The 21,675-nt window shown below is 42.7% G+C and overlaps 1 protein-coding gene across 2 annotated transcripts in view; it reads right to left on the bottom strand.

Moving 5' to 3' along the window:
- Positions 1 to 21,464, bottom strand: part of AP1M2 (adaptor related protein complex 1 subunit mu 2) — an 82,432-nt gene extending 60,968 nt beyond the window's left edge. The window contains exons 1-2 of one of the 2 annotated variants that reach the window (XM_058173096.1): positions 21,338 to 21,464; positions 17,839 to 17,995 (exon numbers count right to left, since the gene is read on the bottom strand). In XM_058173096.1, the coding sequence (XP_058029079.1) occupies positions 17,839 to 17,995; positions 21,338 to 21,379 (199 nt within the window). In that variant the 5' untranslated portion in view covers positions 21,380 to 21,464. Of the gene's footprint in view, positions 1 to 17,838; positions 17,996 to 21,337 lie in introns of those variants that run through there. The other variant, XM_058173097.1, reaches the window with a different exon arrangement.
- Between the last annotated feature and the right edge of the window lie 211 nt (positions 21,465 to 21,675).

A 21,675-nucleotide genomic window follows, 5' to 3' on the forward strand; every position in this document is an offset into this window, starting at 1 on the left:
AGGTGGCTGGATGGAGTCACTGAAGCAGTTGGCATGAGCTTAAATGGACTCCAGAGGATGGAGAGGATAGGAAGGATGGTAGAGGATAGGAAGGCCTGGAGGAACGTTGTCCATGGGGTCGCGATGGGTCAGACACGACTTCACAACTAACAACAACAGGAGAAGAAGAAGAAGAAGAAATGATACAACATATTGATTTAAAACCGGAGCTGTTCTTATTGGGTATCCTCCCAGAGAAAATTAATAAAGAAAATATTTACTTGATTATACAGGTAATAACAGCAGCAAGGATTGTTTTTGCACAAAACTGGAAAGCAGAGAAAATACCTCTGGAAGGGGAAGTTATTAAAAAAAATTTAGACTGTGCAGAAATGAATAGATTAACTTTGATGATTGAAGAAAGAGAGGATTCAGAATATTTTAAGATATGGGATCAATTTTACCATTGGTTAGAAAAAAGATATAGATAAACAAACTAATAATTATGTAAGAAAATGGTATAATTAGAATATTGTACTTGTGAAAAAAATGTAAAAGATTAAATGAAAATGAAGATAGAAGAAACAACAAAAAAGATGAAGTCAAGGAGGAAACACCAAGATGTTACATGGAAGGAATGATTGATGTATTAAATGTTTTTTTGTGTATAATAAAAATCTTTATTAAAAAAAAAGCAGGAGAACCTATACCATCTCAGACAAGTGACAGCCCACTCTCTTCTTAAAAACCTCCAGTTATGGAGTACCCACGATTTCTAGAGACAAGCTATTCCACTGGTTAATTGTCCTCACTGTTAGGAAGTTTCCCCTTAATTCCAGGTTACTTCTCTCTTTGATTAGTTTCCAACCATTATTTCTTGTCCTGCCTTTGGGGAATAATTTGACCCGTCTTCTTTGTGGCAGCCCCTCAAATACTGGAATACTGCTATCATGTCACCCCTAATTCTTCTTTCGTTTAGACTAGCCAGAGCTAAAACATACAGCCATTCTTCATGTGGTTTAGTCTCCAGGCCCTTGATCACCTTAATCATCTTCTCTGAACTCCAGGCCTTTGATCACCTTTGATCATCTTCTCTGAACTTTTTCCAAAATCTCAACATCTTTTTTGTAGTATGGTGACCAAAACTGGTTGCAGTATTCCAGGTGTGGTGTTACTAGGGTTTAGTAAAGTGGCACTAATACTTCACATGATCTTGATTCTATGCCTGTGTTTATACAACCCCAGGATTGTATTAGCTTTTTTGGCGGCTGCTGCACATTGCTGGCTCATACTCAAATGATCATCCACTAGGACTTCAAGGTCCTTCTCACAGTTACTGCTTTCGAGCCAGGTTTTGCCTAATCTGTACTTTTTTAAAAAAACAAGTTTTTATTGATTTTTTAATTCCCCCCCCTACACACATACATAGTTTATGAACAGAGTATTGGCCATATCATATCTTATACAGTTTAACATATCCAAATACATTTTACTTTATTACAATTTCTGCCAAAGTATTCTTTTTCCATATTTTGATCGTATCTTAATATTTCCATGCTCATTTATGTAAATCACATCTTCGTTCACCCTCCAGTTCTAATTTCTCCATTTTTACTAATACTTATTCTCTTTTATTATTTTTAAGCTATTTCAATTTTTATCCTGATATATTCAAACATTTGGGGTGTCTTTCTTCCATTTCATCTCTTCCATTTTACAGCAATCTTTCTTCTCCTTCTCATTCCTCTCCCTCCCTTCTTTTATCCCTCCTATTTTTTTCTCTCCTCTCCTACTCCTTCTCTACTTCTCCTTCCTTCCTCCTCCTCCATTCTTCCTCCCTATCTAACCTTCTCTACTACTATTTCCCCTCCCTTTCTTCCTCTCCTCTTCCCTTTCTTTTTTCTCTTTCCCTCCTTCCCCCTTTCCATCTCTTTCTTTCTTATCTCTCTCTATTGCTGTATTCATTTTCATTTCAATATTTTTAACTATGGTATCCAGACAACCCTGATTTTCCCATTTATTAAGTATATTTCTCAGCATTCCCCTCATATGTTTTAATTATTAACTTTGTCTTCATCTTATTCCATTTTTACCTTACAACTTTTAATTAATACAACCTTCCATCTCTTGTTTTCTTTAAATTCTTATTCACAATTCAATAATTATTTTTCTCTTCCAATAGAATACATAATTTACTAACATTTCAATTTTATTCCATTTTACATCTCAATTTCAATTATTTTCACTTATACACCATACTGTCTTTCACATTTCATCTGCTGGACTATTTTTTAAGCAATATACTTCTTTTTTACTTCTTTTCAGTTTTATATCTTAATTTCAATTAATTTCTTTATTCTTTTCTATATTTAAAATATATTTCTTTACCATCCACTATAATTCTCTCACCTTCCATGCATTCTCAGATAGTAAAACATATATCCCATTATATCTTTCACATTTCATCTACTTCTCCGTTTTGCATTAAACAGCGTATTTCTTCTTTTTTACTTCTTACATTCACTTTATTTCAACCTTTCTTACTTTCTTTTTACAATAATCTATATATTTCTTCTAAATTACATCTTACCTAAAATTTCTACAACTATTTTAATTTCTTTTCCGCTATTCATTTTTGTACTCCTTTTAACCATTTTCTTTCAATCTCTCCAAAATTCCATTTCTTAATATTCTTCTTCCATTCTCTTATCTTCCTCTTTTTCTCTTTCTTATATCTTCCTTTCCACCTCCTTTCTCTAATTTTTACTCTTTTGATTTTCCCCCTCAATCTTTCATTTCCTCCTCTTCTCTTTAGTCTGTCACTGCCAATCCCAGTGTAACCATCTATTTTTTTACTCTTTTAATTTTTCCCCGCAATCTTTTCCCATTTCCTTCTTTTCTTTTCTTTTTTGAAATATCCTTCCCCCTCTCTATTTCTATTCCATCACTGTCAATCCCAGTGTATTTATGTTTCTATGTTTTTATCTTCAATTATTTCCTTTTCAGCATTGTATTCTTGTTCCTCTTGTTTCTTCCTCATAATTTCTTTATCTTTTTTTTACTTTTTAGCCACTTCTCTGCTTCTTTATTTCCCTTAAACTATTCTTTCACCATTTGAAGCATCTCCCTTAATTCCTCATACCCATCCTCCCAACTCTCCATATTCTCAATTTAATGAGAAAGGATTTTTAAATTTATTATTTTAACTTATATATAGTTCAAATACAAGTCCAAATATTGTCTCTTTTTTTTCCTTTTCTATTTCCAAATAAAGTCCAGTTCAGATGTTTCTTTAAATTCTTATTCACAATTCAATAATTATTTTTCTCTTCCAATAGAATACATAATTTACTAACATTTCAATTTTATTCCATTTTACATCTCAATTTCAATTATTTTCACTTATACACCATACTGCATACTTATACACATTTCATCTGCTGGACTATTTTTTAAGCAATATACTTCTTTTTTACTTCTTTTCAGTTTTATATCTTAATTTCAATTAATTTCTTTATTCTTTTCTATATTTAAAATATATTTCTTTACCATCCACTATAATTCTCTCACCTTCCATGCATTCTCAGATAGTAAAACATATATCCCATTATATCTTTCACATTTCATCTACTTCTCCGTTTTGCATTAAACAGCGTATTTCTTCTTTTTTACTTCTTACATTCACTTTATTTCAACCTTTCTTACTTTCTTTTTACAATAATCTATATATTTCTTCTAAATTACATCTTACCTAAAATTTCTACAACTATTTTAATTTCTTTTCCGCTATTCATTTTTGTACTCCTTTTAACCATTTTCTTTCAATCTCTCCAAAATTCCATTTCTTAATATTCTTCTTCCATTCTCTTATCTTCCTCTTTTTCTCTTTCTTATATCTTCCTTTCCACCTCCTTTCTCTAATTTTTACTCTTTTGATTTCCCCCCTCAATCTTTCCCCATTTCCTCCTCTTCTCTTTAGTCTGTCACTGCCAATCCCAGTGTAATCATCTATTCTTTTTACTCTTTTAATTTTTCCCCTCAATCTTTTTCCATTTTCTTCTTTTCTTTTCTTTTTTGAAATATCCTCCCCCCTCTCCATTTCTATTCCATCATTGTCAATCCTAGTGTAATCATCTATGTTTTTATCTTCAATTATTTCCTTTTCAGCATTATATTCTTGTTCCTCTTGTTTCTTCCTCATAATTTCTTCATCTTTTTTTTCTTTTTAGCCACTTCTCTGCTTCTTTATTTCCCTTAAACTATTCTTTCACCATTTGAAGCATCTCCCTTAATTCCTCATACCCATCCTCCCAACTCTCCATATTCTCAATTTAATGAGAAAGGATTTTTAAATTTATTATTTTAACTTATATATAGTTCAAATACAAGTCCAAATATTGTCTCTTTTTTTTCCTTTTCTATTTCCAAATAAAGTCCAGTTCAGATGTTTCTTTAAACTGTTCTAATTTAAATCTTTGATCTTTCCAATCCTTTTTTTAAGTTAGACTGCAGCTGTTTAAACAAACACTCCTCCAGTCTTTCCCATGGTCACCTAAGCACGTCAATTACCCCAGTACCTGGATGAAACTGTTTATCTAGACCCGTTCCAGTCCGGCTTTCGGCCCGGATATAGTACGGAGACGGCTTTGGTCGCGTTGGTGGATGATCTCTGGAAGGCCAGGGATAGGGGTTATTCCTCTGCCCTGGTCCTATTAGACCTCTCAGCGGCTTTTGATACCATCGACCATGGTATCCTGCTGCACTGGTTGGAGAGTTTGGGAGTGGGAGGCACCGTTTATCGGTGGTTCTCCTCCTATCTCTCTGACCGGTCACAGACGGTGTTGACAGGGGGGCAGAGATCGACCCCGAGGCGCCTCACTTGTGGGGTGCCGCAGAGGTCGATTCTCTCGCCTCTCCTGTTTAACATTTATATGAAGCCATTGGGTGAGATCATCAGTGGTTTTGGGGTGAGTTACCAACTGTACGCCGATGACACGCAGCTGTACTTTTCCACCCCAGGCCACCCCAACGAAGCTATTGATGGAAGCCATACGGGTCTGGATGGGGAGAAACAGGCTCAAGCTCAATCCCTCCAAGACGGAGTGGCTGTGGATGCCGGCACCCCGGTACAGTCAGCTGCAATTGCGGCTGGCTTTTGGGGGCGAGTCATTGGCCCCGATAGAAAGGGTGCAAAGCTTGGGTGTTCTCCTGGATGGACGGTTGTCTTTTGAAGACCATTTGACGACTGTGTCCAGGAGAGCTTTTTATCAGGTTTCCCTGATTCGCCAGTTGCGTCCCTTCCTTGACCGGGATGCCTTATGCAAGGTCACTCACGCTCTGGTTACCTCTCACTTGGATTACTGCAATGCTCTCTACATGGGGCTCCCTTGAAGAGCACATGGCTCCCATGTGACACCACTCCTGCGCAGGCTGCACTGGCTACCTGTGGTCTTCCGGGTGCACTTCAAGGTGTTGATTACTACCTTTAAAGCGCTCCATGGCTTAGGGCCGGGTTATTTACGGGACCGCCTACTGCCACCGATTGCCTCTCACCGACCCGTGCGCTCTCACAGAGAGGGACTCCTCAGGGTGCCCTCCGCCAGACAATGTCGGCTGGCGGCTCCCAGAAGTAGGGCTTTCTCTGTGGGGGCTCCCACCCTTTGGAATGAACTTCCCCTAGGACTTCGCCAACTTCCGGACCTTCGAACCTTCCGCCGTGAGCTGAAGACATATTTGTTCATTCGCGCAGGTCTGGCATAGGGTTTTAGCTTTTATTGGTTTTAATTCAAGTGGATTTTATTCTTTTAATGATATTTTTAATATGGGCCAAATTGAATCAGTTTTTTAAATTGTATTTTATTCTGTATTTATTTTGTTTGGTGTTTTTATCTGGCTGTAAACTGCCCTGAGTCCTTCGGGAGAAGGGCGGTATAAAAATTTGATTAATAAATAAATAATAAATAAGCAATGCAATGTTATTCTCTCCTCCAGCCGATGTTTCTCCAATTCACAAATCCCTGGCAACAAAATGTCACTTGTTAATCCACAAAGATGTCTTCCTCAATTAAGTCCTTTTGTTAGTAAAAGATGCTTTCCCTAAACTTTCTTCTCCTTTTAGTAATTTTAATTTCTTCCAAATCCAATTTTAAATCCAGATGGAAAGTTATTTCTTTTAGGGCTTTAGTCTTAGAGTTCCTCTTTGCTTTTTGTTTCCCTTCACTTTGAATTTCCGCGTGCCAATTATTTATTTATTATTTATTTATTTATTATTTACATTTCTATACCGCCCTTCTCCGAAGACTCGTATAGCCAAGTTAAAAAGACATATACAAAAATTAAAACACAATATTTGAAATTTAAAAATCTGAAACCATAAGGCTGAATATTAAAATAACAAGAAATAAAACCACTCAATTAAAAATTACTCTTAGGCCAACCCTGCTCGTTGAAACAAAAAAGTCTTGAGCTCGCACTTAAAGGCCCGGAGGTCAGGAAGAAGGCGTAGCCCCAGAGGCAGTTCGTTCCATAGGGTAGGTGCCCCAACAGAGAAGGCTCTTTCCCTGGGGGCTGCCAGCCGACATTGTTTAGCTGATGGCACCCCGAGGAGACCCTCCCTGTGGGAGCGCACAGGTCGATGGGAGGCTATTGGTGGTAGTAGGCGGTCCCGTAAGTAACCTGGTCCTATGCCATGGAGCGCTTTAATGGTGATCACCAACACCTTGAATTGCACATGGAAGACCACCGGCAACCAGTGCAGCTTGCGTAGGAGAGGTGTTATATGGAAGCTCCCTCTATCCCCCGCGCAGCCGCATTCTGTACCAGTTGAAGTCTCCCGGTGCTCTTCAAGGGGAGCCCCATGTAGAGAGCATTGCAGTAATCCAGGCGGGAGGTAACGAGGGCATGAGTGACCCTGCATAACGAATCCCGGTCCAGGAAGGGACGCAGTTGGCAGATCAGGCGAACCTGATAAAAAGCTCCCCTGGCAACGGTCGTCAAGTGTTCTTCCAATGACAGCCGTGCATCCAGGAGAACGCCTCAGCTGCGAACCAACTCCCTGGGGGCCAGTGACTCACCCCCCACAGTCAGCGACGGAACTAGCTGACTGTACCGGGATGCCGGCATCCACAGCCACTCCGTCTTGGATGGGTTGAGTCGAAGTCTGTTCATCCCCATCCAGACCCGAACGGCTTCAAGGCACCGGGACATCACATCGACGGCTTCGTTGGGGTGATCCGGGGTGGAAATGTACAGTTGAGTGTCATCAGCGTACAGCTGGCAACTCACCCCAAAACCACGGATGATCTCCCCCAACGGTTTCATATAGATGTTGAACAGGAGGGGCGAGAAAACCGACCCCTGCGGCACCCCACATGTGAGGTGCCTCACGGTCGATCTCTGCCCCCCCGCCAACACTGTTTGCAAGCGGTCGGAGAGATAAGAGGAGAACCACCAAAAAAGGGTGCCCCCCACTCCCAGGCTCCCCAACCGCTGCAGCAAGATACCATGGTCGATGGTATCAAAAGCCGCTGACAGATCAAGTAGGACCAGGATAGAGGAACAACCCCTATCCCGGGCCCTCCAGAGATCATCAACCAACGCGACCAAAGCCGTCTCCGTGCTGTACCCAGGCTGGAAGCCGGACTGGCACGGGTCTAGATAAACAGTTTCATCCAGGTACCGAGGGAGCTGATGTGCCACAACACTCTCAACAACCTTCACCACAAAACGAAGGTTAGAGACCGGACGGTAGTTCGATAAAATAGCTGGATCCAGGGAAGACTTCTTGAGGAGGGGTCTCACCACTGCCTCTTTCAAGGCTATGGGGAAGATACCCTCCTTCAAAGAAGCGTTAACAATTCTCTGAAGCCAGCCTCGTGTAACCTCCTGTGTGGCCAGTACCAACCAGGAGGGACACGGGTCCAATAAACATGTGGTAGCATTCAGCCCTCTCAGTATCCTGTCCATGTCCTCGGGAGTCACAGAATCGAATTCCCCCCAAATAATATTCTCAAGAGCTGCCTCCGCCGTCCCACCTGAATCCACCCAATCAGCCCGTCCCAGATCTGAGCGATTTTATCGTGCAGATACATTCCAAACTCCTCAGCACGTCCTTGCAAGGGGTCCTCCCGAGCTCCCTGGAAAAGCAGAGAGCGGGTCACCCTAAACAAGGCGGCTGGGCGGTTATCTGCCGATGCGATAAGGGTGGAAAAGTATTCCCGCTTTGCCGTCCCTATCGCCACTAAGTAGGCCTGAACATAAGACCGTACTAGTGTTCGGTCAGATTCGGAACGGCTGGTGTTGGTTATTCCTGCCAGTTTAGTATAACTTTGAGCAGAACCTTGAAATCCTAGTGGACCAACACTGAGTGGACGATCACTGAGTAGATGATCACATGAACCAGCAGTGTGTGGCAGCAGCCAAAAGAGCTAATACAATCCTTGGTTATAAACAGAGGCATAGAATTAAAATCACATGAAGTATTAGTACCACTTTATAAATCCTTAGTAAGACCACACCTGGAATACTGCATCCAGTTTTGGTCACCACATTACTAAAAAGATGTCGAGACTTTGGAAAAAGTGCAAAGAAGACGAACTAAGATGATTAAAGGCCTAGAAATAAAAAAATGAAAAATTATTTGGGTTTGGCCAATCTAGAGAAAAGAAAGACTAGGGATAACATGATAGTATTCCAGTATTTGAGGGAATGCCACTTTACTTTCCAAAGTACCAGAAGGCAAGACAAGAAACAATGGATGGAAACTAATCAAGGAAAGAAGCAACTTGGAATTAAGGAGAAACTTCCTAACAGTGAGGACAATTAACCAGTGGAACAGTTTGCCATCACTGGTAAGCGCTTCATCACTGGAGGTTTTTAAGAAAAGATTGGACAACCACCTATCTGAAATGGTGTAGTGTCTCCTACTTGACTAGAAGACCTCCAAGGTCCCTTCAAGCTCTATTCTGATTGATTAATGGAGTCAAGTGTCTTTATTTCCTAAGGGATCAAATTGGGGCAGGTTTGACATATGCAAAACTCCAGGTTCTATTCTTGTAATTTTTATTTGCTCATTAGAACAGTTACTATGTGTTATACATAGAAATAAAATTGAAATAAATAAATGGACAAACTGATACGGCTAGTCCTTGACTTACAACCATTCGTTTTGTGATCATTCAAAGCTAAACTGAAAAATGTGACTTATGACCGGTTTTCAGACTTACAAGTTTTCCTGCCCTTTTCAATATTTTTAAAATTTCTTTTTCTTTTCCTATGATAAGAGTGAATCATAACATAATATACTGCAATAGGGAATGAGAGGGGAGGGGAGGGGAGGGGAGGGGAGAGAGGGAAGGAAGGAACGAAGGAAGGAACGAAGGAAGGAAGGAAGGAAGGAAGAAGCTGGAAATGAGATGGATGGAAGGAGATGGGAATGAGAGGGGAGGGAGGAAGGAAGGAAGGAAGAATTGCATGTAGCCCCAAATAACTTTTAGGAAGGGAGGGAGGGAGGGATGGAGAAAGGAAATATTCTAATACATTATTACTAGAATGTTTATTAAGAAGATACATTCAAATATTAAGAACTGAACACCTTTCTTCCTTCCTTCCTTCCTTCCTTCCTTCCCTCCCTCCCTCCCTCCCTCCTTCCCTCCTTCCTTCCTTCCTTCCTTCCTTCCTTCCTTCCTTCCTTCCCTTTCTCTACTATATTGTTTTGCTCATTTCCACATTCTTAAAAAAAACCTAAATTCTCTAAATGGGACCATTTATAGTCAAGTTAACAAATCTGAGCTAAAGCTTTAGTCATGGAGTAAAATCAGTTTTGAACAAGACTTCTAGAGGTCCTTTAGATGTGATTCCTAAAATGTGTGTGTGTGTGTGTGTGTGAGAGAGAGAGAGAGAGAGAGAAAGAGAGTGAGAGAGTGAGAGAGAGAGAGAGAGAGAGAGAGAGAGGGAGGGAGGGAGGGAGGGAGGGAAGGAAGGAAGGAAGGAAGGAAGGAAGGAAGGAAGGAAGGAAGGAAGGAAGGAAGGAAGGATAAAGAAAGAGGAAGAGGAAGGAAGGACCACAAACCCTGGCACTAGACATGGCTTCAGGAGACTCTTTGAAACAGGACAGCAATCTAGGGCTGGAAGGGACCTTGGAGGCCATCTAGTCCAACCCCCTGCTCCAGCAGGAAACCTTATATTGTCTGGATTATTTTGGTGCCTCTAACAGAGAGGAAAATTGCCAGAAAGGAGAAGGACTCATTTTACTCAACCCCTGACCTCTCTTGGCTCTAACAGCCATGTGCAAGCTAGGGAAGAACATCTGAAGGTGTATGTAATGTTCTAAATGTACAGAAGTTATAGTGTGGCAGAAAGTGGACTTGGTGTGTTTTTCCAAATGTAGTAAGTGAAGTTGAATGTGTATAGTTTTAGAAGAGCTTTGTGTGTGTGTATACATACACATACAGTATATATAGTAGATAATATTTATTTATTTATTTATTTATTATTCGTACTTTTATACCACCCTATCTCCTTAGGGACTCAGGGCGGTTTACAGCCACTTAAAAACATATATATATACAAGATAAAAACATTAATTTAAAAAACTTATTACATAGGCCGAATATTTAAAATAGAGATATAAATAATAAAACCCCATTTAAAACCAAATTTAAAATTTAAACATTTAAAAATTTAAAATTCTAGTCCAGTCCTACGCAGATAAATAGATGTGTCTTAAGCTCACGGCGGAAGGTTCGAAGGTCAGGAAGTTGGCGAAGTCCTGGGGGAAGCTCGTTCCAGAGGGTGGCGGCCCCCACAGAAAAGGCCCTTCCCCTGGGTGTCGCCAGTCGGCACTGCCTGGCCGACGGCACCCTGAGGAGTCCCTCTCTGTGAGAGCTCACGGGTCAGTGAGAGGCATTCGGTGGCAGCAGACGGTCCCGTAAGTAGCCCGGCCCTATGCCATGGAGTGCTTTGAAGATCATTACCAAAACCTTGAAGCGCACCCGGAAGGCCACAGGCAGCCAGTGCAGTCTGCGCAGGAGAGGTGTTACGTGGGAGCCACGAGGGGCTCCCTCTATCACCCGCGCAGCCGCATTCTGAACTACCTGGAGTCTCCGGGTGCTCCTCAAGGGGAGCCCCATGTAGAGAGCATTGCAGTAATCCAGACGAGATGTCACGAGAGCATGAGTGACCGTGCATAAGGCATCCCGGTCCAGGAAGGGACGCAACTGGCGAATCAGGCGAACCTGATAAAAAGCTCTCCTGGAGACGGCCGTCAAATGGTCTTCAAAAGACAGCCGTCCATCCAGGAGGACGCCCAAGTTGTTCACCCTCTCCATTGGGGCCAATGACTCGCCCCCAACAGTCAGCCGCGGCTGCAGCTGACTGTACCGGGAAGCCGGCATCCACAGCCACTCCGCCTTGGAGGGATTGAGCTTGAGCCTGTTTCTCCCCATCCAGACCCGTAAGGCTTCCAGACACCGGGACAACACCTCGATAGCTTCGTTGGGGTGGTCCGGTGTGGAAAAGTACAGCTGAGTGTCGTCAGCGTACAGCTGGTACCTCACACCGAAACCACTGATGATCTCACCCAGCGGCTTCATATAGATGTTGAACAAGAGGGGAGAGAGAATCGACCCCTGAGGCACCCCACAAGTGAGGCGTCTCAGGGCCGACCTCTGCCCCCCCGTCAACACCGTCTGCGACCGATCGGAGAGATAGGAAGAGAACCACCGATGAACGGTGCCTCCCACTCCCAATCCCTCCAACCGGTGCAGCAGGATACCATGGTCGATGGTATCAAAAGCCGCTGAGAGGTCTAATAGGACCAAGGCAGAGGAATAACCCCAATCCCTGGCCCTCCAGAGATCATCCACCAACGCGACCAAAGCCGTCTCAGTGCTGTAACCGGGCCGAAAACCGGATTGGAACGGGTCTAGATAGACGGTTTCCTCCAGGTACTGAGGTAGCTGACATGCCACCACACTCTCTACAACCTTCGCCACGAAGCGAAGGTTGGAGACCGGACGATAATTACCTAAAACAGCTGGGTCCAGGGAAGGCTTCTTGAGGAGAGGCCTCACCACCGCCTCCTTCAAGGCGGCCGGAAAGACCCCCTCCAACAAAGAAGCATTCGTAATCCCCTGCCTCGTGTCACCTCCTGTGCAGCCAGCACCAACCAGGAGGGACACGGGTCCAGTAAACATGTGGTGGTGTTCAACCTACCCAGCAACCTGTCCATGTCCTCGGGAGCCACAGGGTCAAACTCATCCCAAATAGTCTCAACAAGACGGCTCTCTGACATCCCACCCGGATCTACCCAATTTTGGTCCAGGCCGTCCCGAAGCTGAAGGATTTTGTCGTAGAGATAACCACTAAACTCCTCAGCATGTCCCTGCAACGGGTCATCCCGCTCCCCCTGTTGAAGGAGAGAGCGAGTAACCCGAATCAGGGTGGCCGGGCGGTTATCTGCCAACGCAATGAGGGAGGAGACGTAGCAACGTCTCGCTTCCCTCATTGCCACTAGGTAGGTCCTAGTATAGGACCTAACTAGTGTCCGATCAGCCTCCGAACGACTGGACCTCCAGGAACTCTCTAGGCGTCTTCTCCGGCGTTTCATCCCCCTCAGCTCCTCGGAGAACCAGGGAGCTGGTTGAGACCTACGCCGGGTCAGAGGCCGCAAAGGCATGACACGGTCCAAGGCCCCTGCCGCGGCCCGTTCCCAAGCCGCGACAAGTTCCTCGGCCGTGCCGTGAGCCAGACCCTCAGGAAACGGCCCAAGCTCCGTCTGGAACCTCTCCGGGTCCATCAGGCGCCTGGGACGGAACCAATCTTCCCTCTAATTTTTCACGAGTCTGAGCAAGCACACTAACTCCCTGAGCGGTCCCTTGGACCACTGTGAGCAACATCAGACGTGTGCACTGTGGTCATGCCAGCATCGCATCCACTCAAGTCACATGATTTATTAAAAGAATCAAATTACAGCATTTACATTTCTGTTATAACACTTTTAATTAAGTGATTTAGCCCACTTACACAATGAAAATTACAAAAATCTTGTTCATGACCTGTGTAGTATGTTAACGCTATTGGAAGTATAAATATTTAATTTTAACTATGGCATAGCATGAGCTTCCAACCAAACCAAGCCAACTGTAAACTCCCGATTTTGAAAACATACTTAACATTTTTATTATAAAGCTCTGACTTGCATTATGAGCATAAGCCATTGTGTGAAGCTCCTGCCATGCACTGGGTGAGATTGTTCTACTGTGGTCTGGGAGATAGTCAAGTAACTCTTTTTCCACAAAATTCAGTATATGACACACACCCCACCCCTGGGGAGGGTCCATTGGAGGATAGCAACCCCTTGTATTTCTCAATCCCTTGATCCTAGATTAACTATCTTTCTAAAGTGCACCCCCACTCCCAAGTCTTTGGGATTCGTTTGATATCTGGGGCTCCCAAGCATTCCTTCCAGGAGAGAAGTTAATAAAACAAAACAAAAACTTTGGGTTGTAATATTCTGGCGCTTCTTAGTCTGGTTTGTGTGTATGTGTGTGTGTTTTACGTTCCTCTCTGACTATCCGAGGCAGAAACCTCCAGGGATCTCCTCCCACCGCAAAGCCAGGCGGGCGAAGCGTTGCTTTCTTTAATAAAGTAATGGTGGATCCCAAAACAGAATAGTTGCGGGAAGAAAAAGAAAATCAGCCAAGATAGAATAGATAAGATGCATGCTCAGCTCTGCTAATAATACTTTTGTACGTGGATAGAAGAGGATAGAAAAGATAATTCGGGGGACCCAGAGAGAGAAAGGGAGGGAGGGAGGGAGAGAGATCCTTCGCACTTAGTTCCCAAATTCTGCCCTAGCAGCAAATCCCAAACGCCACCCCCTCCCCAACTTGCAGCGCAACCTCTCCAAAACCTTCCCGATATCGAGCCTGGGTGGGGGGCTGCTTGGCCGGCCAGCCGGCCGATTTCTCTTCCTCCTTACCTTTGAGCTGGTCGTCTTCCCAGGCCCCGGGGTGACATGAACGTCAGAATTGCCCGCTCTCCAGCTCCGAGAGATGTGAAAGGAGCCCCCGGGCGCTGCGATATCCTCCAAGTGGGTGGGCGCGCGGGGGTTGGGGGGGGCTGGTTGGGTGGGTGGGAGGGCGAGGTTGCCTTCGGCTGACTCGGCGCTGGCGATCCAGGCGGGGGAGGGAGCTTCTGCTGCGGCTCCGTGCCCTCCCCCCGCAGGTGCAGCCGGGGACTCCCTCCTTCCCCGGGGGGTGCTCCGAGCGAGCGAGCAAGCCGGGGTTTCGCGCACTTTCCAAGCTCAGGACAGACGGTGCGAGGAGCCTGCCTGGCCGACTCACATTGAAAAATAGCACAGAATGAATTATATACGTTTATTTTATTTTCAATTCAGGTTGGATTTTTTTTCTTGTGCGCAGCACAGATTTTCTGTGCGCGGAGACCGTGTCAGCAGTGCGCATTTGCACACACGCACAGTTTAGAGGGAACAGTGGACGGAACCAACGTATTGGTTCCGTCTCCCTGCGGTGTTGAGTGGTGGTCAGCAAGTCCAGGCGAAGGAGAGAGTGATCTGACCATGACAAAGGTTCGATGACTAAATCCCTCAAATCTAGATCCTCCAACCACTGACCAGAGATGAAAATCAAATCCAGAGTGCCACCCCCACTGTGAGTGGGGCCATCAACTACTTGAGTCAGGTCCAAGGCCGTCATGGAAGCCGTGAACTCTCGAGCAACTGAAGATGACATGCCGGTCGATGGCAAGTTGAAATCCCCCATGACAATAAGTCTAGGGGTCTCAACTGCCACCCCAGCAAGCACCTCCAGGAGCTCAGGCAGGGCAGCTGTCACGCAGCAAGGAGCCAGGTACGTTACACACAAGCCCATCTGACACCTATGGCCCGACCTCACAAAGAGGGATTCACACCCGGCCATCTGAGGTACAGTGGTCTCCCTCGGCTCTAGATTCTCCTTAATCACAACCGCCACCCACCCCCCACCCCTACCCTGGGCCCTCGGCTGATGAAATGCCCAGAAACCCGGTGGGCACATCTCAACAATATATCTTTTTGTGTGCCTATACACACTATACTATGTAATATATAGGTACACATAAGATATATACATAGGATTAAATAGTATATTTTGGATGTTCAGTAGTAGTAAATAAATAGACAGGGAAATTGTATCTCATTGAGACCTTTGAGGCAAGGAGAGGCCAGGCACTCTAAACCTTACCCTAAAGCAGAGATTCTCAACCTGTGGGTCGGGACCCCGTTGGGGGTCGAATAACGATTTGCCAGGGGTCGCCTAAGACCATCGGAAATATGGGAAGTATACTTGCGAGTCGAAGAATCGCGCTCCAATGGTTGACTCCACAAGCCAGCTGCAGGCTCTTCAAATCGCTAGCCGAATTCGGCTTCAGGAGCGATGAATTAAAAAAGAGAGAAATCTTTGCTCTGATGTCTCCCTCTCAAGCCAGCTGCAATCACTCCCAATCACTAGCCTAATCTGGCTTCAGGCGCGATAAACTTAATAGGGGAGGAGTCTCCGCTTTAATGCCTCTGTCGTCAAGGCAATTGCAAGCAGATCGCTAGCCAATATGGCTTCAGGCGCGATAAATTCAAAACAAAAATAATTTTACGGTTGGGGTCGCCACTTCGTGGGGAATTGTATTAAAGGGGTTGCAGCACTATAAAGGTTGAGAACCACTGCCCTAAAGGTTAGTGACGTCAAGTTGGCCACCCCCACCCAGTCACATGATCACCAGCCACACCCTCCCAGTCGCATGACCACCAAGCCATACCCACCAAACAAGCCACACCCACAGAACCGGTAGTAAAAAATTTGGAACCCACTCCTGGGATATACACATCATTACAGAATTCACTGCCATGAGATTAGGTATCTTTAAAGGATCACAGAAATAGTAAATCTATGCTTGGAAGACCTGTATCAATATTTGTTATTATTATGAATATCTGGACTGCTTAATCTGACAAATGTAATTTTAATAGTACAAAAGTCTACAAAGTTGGCTACTTATCCTGGCTTGTTATATAATTGCTGAAGTATTATATTCCTTTATATATAACTCATCACAATCAATTATTATGTGATTAAATATTTTAGATATTCCCAAACAATATAACCAGGAGTGGGTTTCACTTACCTTTGCTACCGGTTCGCTCGTGCATGCGCCACATCTGTGCATGCACAGAGCATATTTGATGATGTCCGGGCTGGTGGGCAGAGCCTCCCGCCACCGCTACTGGTTCGTCCGAATTGGGGCGAACCAGTAGCAACCCACCACTGAATATAATCTCCTTGCTTTATTGGGTTCTTATCTGAAATATGAACTAGAACTACTGCATTAATCCACACATTATATTGAGGTCCTACTTGAAGCAGGTCAGCTTTTGTTTCAGTTGGTAAACAGAGATAGATTGGAGATACACTTCTTCAAAAAAGGCTACTAAAATTTAGAATAATCTCCAAGGAGGCCCACTTGACACACACATTATTATTAGGAGGTAGGAGAAAAAAATTAAAATGCCAATGTTAATCATTTTAATTTAATAAACATAACAAAACAATTATCTATCAACTGGATTACTGCTGGCTTAATCTGTTTTAAGGCTATATGTTTTATTTGACCCATACTTTTACTGTTTTTTCCTATACTGTTCAAATTCAACTTGAACTGATGTCTCAAGTTATAAATTCATAAATAAACAAGATCATAACACTGGAATTCATATTCTAATTGACTCAAAAAGCCAAATAAACAATTATCATTGTATACTAGCATTGTTACTATATGTTTTATATTCAGAGATTGTATTCCTTTAATTATCAAACTCTTATCATATCTTGTATGTAAGCTTTTCTGAAACACCTACAAGTAACCCTTGATTCACAACCATTTGTTTAGTGACCATTTGAAGTTACAACAGCACTGAAAAAAGTGACTTATGTCAGGGTAATGATGATTTAAAGCTGACCAGCCCTTTAAGACTGAGGATGAGTCAGCAGGGTTATTGTCCTTTAAGAAGTTGTCTATATAAAGGCATAGCTCTCTCCTCGTGTATCTTTCTCCTTGTGTATCACCCTCCTTGTCCTCCTGTATCTGCATTGTAGTTCTCTGTGTAGAGTTGAAGGAGACTGATTGATTGCCTGGCTTTGCTTAGCACGTGTATGTATATATATATATGACTTGTAGATAAACCACTGTTTGTAAGACAAGCCTCTGTGTCCTGTATTTTGCTCCTGGGTGGTCTCAAAATAGCAGTCATGCTGTGCACACACTGACAACTTATGACCAGCTGATCAAAATTCAGGCATTTGGCAACTGCCATATGATCACTATTTGTAACCTTCCCAGCTAGCTTCCAACAAACAAAGTCAATGGGGGAATCCAGATTTGCTTAACAACCACATGATTCACTTAACTGCAATTATTTCCTTAACAACAGTGGCAAAAAAGGTTGTAAAATGAGGTGCAACTCATTTTGCTAACTCTCTTAGCAATGGAAATTTTGGACTCAATTATAGTTTTAAGTTGAGTACTACTTGTACCTTTGAGACTAAACACTAACTTACAGGGTGTGATCCAGCAAAGCAAAACTTACATACCACCTCTTTTTATCCCTTGGTTAATGACAATTTTTAGTGCATATACAAAAGCATTTACACACAACAAAGTACAAAGCAGGGAGACATTCTTAAGTATGGCCATATATCCTCAACCGCTACCGATCTGCTCTTTGTAACAAAATAAGATATTTGTTTTGTTTGAGATATAAATTTGCAGGGTGGCTGAATCCCATAACCTTTTCAGTCTCTGAAAGGATACAGTAGATGTTGCTATGCTTTATCCAAAGGTAGTGAACCTTTCCATGGGAGAGGACTGGGGTCAGGTCGCACTCTTCCTCCTTTTGCATGAAGAGTGGCATGAAGTAATCAATCTCCGACATGCTGACATCTCCTTTATAATTGCGGCTGATTAGTGGCTACAGTAGAGAAAAGTGGTTAAACAATGTAGAATTCAAAAGCATTGAGTATGTATGTTTGAAATAAGCACTGGGAGAGCAGTCTTTCCTTTTACTACAGTGCAAAGCACATCTTTTTCTCCAGCTGCTTCCCAAAGAGATTTAGACATCAGTTTCTACAATTAAATTCTAACACTATATTCTCCAGGCTATGCTGGATTGCATATACAAGACATATTGCATATGGATATATCATTTACCCATCTTAAAAAATAAAAACAGAGGACATATGGATATATCATTGGTTCAGGTTTTCTTAGGCCTCACAGCCGGGAGAACTTGACTTGACTTTTTTCAGTGCTACATGACAGACATGATTTATAGTACCCATAGTTCTGATTTCCCTGAATTAGGTTTCTATTCCGCTGAACATTCCCTGAGTTAGATGCATAGTTTTGCTCTCCCTGAATTAGGCCCCTAACTTTCCCTGAGTTAGTTTTACATTCCTGAGTTGGGTTTCTATTCAGGTAAAATGCATGATTTCCTGAAAAACACGTGGTATTTTGCTAATACGTATACTCTAAAGGCTTGCTGATTGGTGATGTTAAGTTTCTATATGCTAATTCCCTCCTTGCTGTAGTTACCCCTCCCTGCTAAAACTGCATAATAAAAGAGACTGTTGCGATCTAAGGGGGATCTTTTTACAACATTCCTTTTACAACCCCTTTCTTCGTGCTCTCTCATCTTGAAAAACTCCTGGTGTGGTGTCTTTTATTTGGCTTCTTTCGTCCTTGCGAGGACCCACTAAATTGTCTCAGCGAGGGCTGAGACCCGTTCCTGCGGGAACCCAGGACAACATCAACAGGGAACCTTGGACTACAAATAAGTGTTGCAGACCAACAGCAACAATTGCAGGTCCAGGCCAAATAAAAAAGACATACTCCATCAGTAGCAACACTGATGGATGAGCAGATGTGCTTCCATTTATCTGTGGTAAAAAATAAAATCATTGTTTAGATATCTTGAGGGGAAGCTTCAATAGTAGGAGCACCATACTTCAACATGCTCCTTCTGTCAAGAGCCAAAGTATTACTTATAAAAATTATAAAACTGCACTGTGAGCTTGTAAGAACAAAAAGATAAGTAGAATGCAGTGCTTCAGATTTAACATAGTATATATAGATTTGGTATGTTTTAGGTCCACTATCTGAGTAATAAAACAATACAGGGAGACAGTGGATTAACTTTGTTACCTAGATACTATGGGTGCATGTATGTGAAACAGAATATGGGGCTTGTTTAACATACAGAAAATCATAGTAATGATAGTGGTAAGAGTGAACAATTCTCAGCTTACATATTTATTTGATTTATTTATTGAATTTATATTGCCGCCTATTTGCCCATGGCAACTCAAGGAGGCTTACAGACTAAAAGGCCGCATTTAAAACAATAAAAACTAACAAAAAAGAATCAAATAAATTAATATAGTACAATATAACAAAATCACCTCCCACCCATCGCCCCGGCGACAGCAAATCACATGAGCCATTTAATGGGCTCCATTCCACTCTGGGTTCCCCAGGCCCGCTGGCAAAACCAGGTCTTCAGTGCCTTCCAGAAGAGAATTAGAGTGGGGACCATTCTAATCTCTGGGGAAATGATGTTCCAGAGAGAGGGAGCCACCATGGAGAAGGCTTTTCTTCTGGATCCCTCCAGATGTATCTTTCTAGGGGATGGGACCAGCAACATTCCCTGCCTCCCCACTCCGAAAGGTCAGGTAGATGTGACAGGCAAGAGACGGACCCTCAGATAACCTGGTCCCAAGCCATGAATATATTACTTTAATAATGTTGTTGAAATGAAGCCACAATGTAGAACTTGGAAAAGGAAGGAAATAAATGAATACTGTTAATGTGTTGTCTTTACCAACTTTAAATGGTAACTTTTCATAAAAACTTACTCTAAAGATTAGTCTTTTCTCTCAAAAATTACCACATACTGTAATGTTTATGACAGGGATTATAAAGGGTCTGTGCTTTTGTTTATAATGCCATTTTGTTACAGAGTCTCACTCCATTGGCATACAGGTAATTCTTTATTGACAGTATTACTTCAAACTCTTTTCTAGCAGTGGGAGGAAACTCCACAGACCAGTCATGCAAGCTGTTTAGCTAAGTATGCTGTTACTGTCCTGAAATGCTTCCATTTTGATTTCTTGCACGATAGACAGATCCAGCTTTCCTGCCATAAACCTAACCCTCCATGCAATTTTAAAGTAAGCCAATTTATTTTTATTTATTTATTGTTTAAATTTATATATCGCCCTTCTCCCGAAGGACTCAGGGCGGTTTACAGCCAAATAAAACAAACATATAAACATATAAAAGTTAAGAGCATTATTAAAAAACTTATTCAAATTGGCTAACACTAAAATCCAATAGAACTAAAAAATTAAGTTAAAAACTCAATTTAAAAGCCATTTAAAGACCCCATTAAAAACTATCAGGCCAGCCCTGCACGACGAAACAAGAATGTTTTTAGCTCATGTCTAAAGATCCGGAGGTCAAGGAGCAGAAGTAACCCTGTTGGTAGCTCGTTAACAAACTTTCAAGGCAAGCTCTAGCAGGATGGAAAAAATTGTGCCCACAGATTCCTGTTAGGAAAGGCTAAATTTTTCAACTTTTGGAGGATAATTCCTTTGTGACTCCCCATCCCTATACCACAGAGAGCACCACTCTCCCAGGTCTCAGCTCTAAAACAGAAGCAGAAAACATAATTACAGAATTCCTTGTCTTCAATTTCCTAATCCGAAGAAAAATGCAGGGAAAAGACAATGGGTGGAGAAGGAGGCAGACTTGACAGTGCTGATGAAAAAGAATGATCAAGTCAGGAGCTACAATCAAGACATTGAGGCCCTAAATCCGGACTTTTTTTTTTTTCATTTTGTCACAACAGTATATACAATCATCAACGTAAACAATAACCCATCATGAGAGAAAAAGTATATATAAGTAAAAGTATGCAACAACTATGTTAATTTGACATAATGAAGGGAAAAATAGGACAGGAACGTTAGGCACTTTTGTGCTCTTATGCATGCCCCTTTATGCACACTTTTACTCCTCTTTTACTCCCCTTTGTTTAATTTGCATTCCCCCACCCATGGGAGGAAAAGAAAGTAAGGCCCCTCCATTAGGATTCTCCACCAAAAGAAAGCTTTATCTGCAAATAAGCAGGAAGGCCAATATTCGTGGACCTTCATTACTACTGTATCAAGGGAATTATTATTCTCCCTCACACAAACATCTGAAACTGCCACAAAGCGCCAAAGAGGAAGAAGCAAACGATAGTGAGACTTACCTTGCCTTTCAAGTCAAGGATGAAAATTGCTGAGGCCGACATACTGTCGGGCCAACCTACTTCCTCCTCGACTGAGTTTTGCAATCACCTGAGCCAGGTGAGCGAGCTACACCTTCAGGTGAACTAGGCTGTCTTAAAGGGAAAGACACTGTCAGAGGAGTGATGGAAAACCTCCAACAGAAAGGAAAGGAGCAGCAGCATTTGGACCAGTCGTGTGGACATGCAATTGTTCAAGCACACTGCGGTTACTTTCTCAAAGGAGAAGCCAGCTTCAAAGGCTATGTGTCAGATATGGAGGGATGGGAGACGGGTCATAGCCCTGTTTTATTTATGAGCTC

The sequence above is a fragment of the Ahaetulla prasina genome, chromosome 2, assembly GCF_028640845.1.
Source record: "Ahaetulla prasina isolate Xishuangbanna chromosome 2, ASM2864084v1, whole genome shotgun sequence".
Taxonomy (NCBI): domain Eukaryota; kingdom Metazoa; phylum Chordata; class Lepidosauria; order Squamata; family Colubridae; genus Ahaetulla; species Ahaetulla prasina.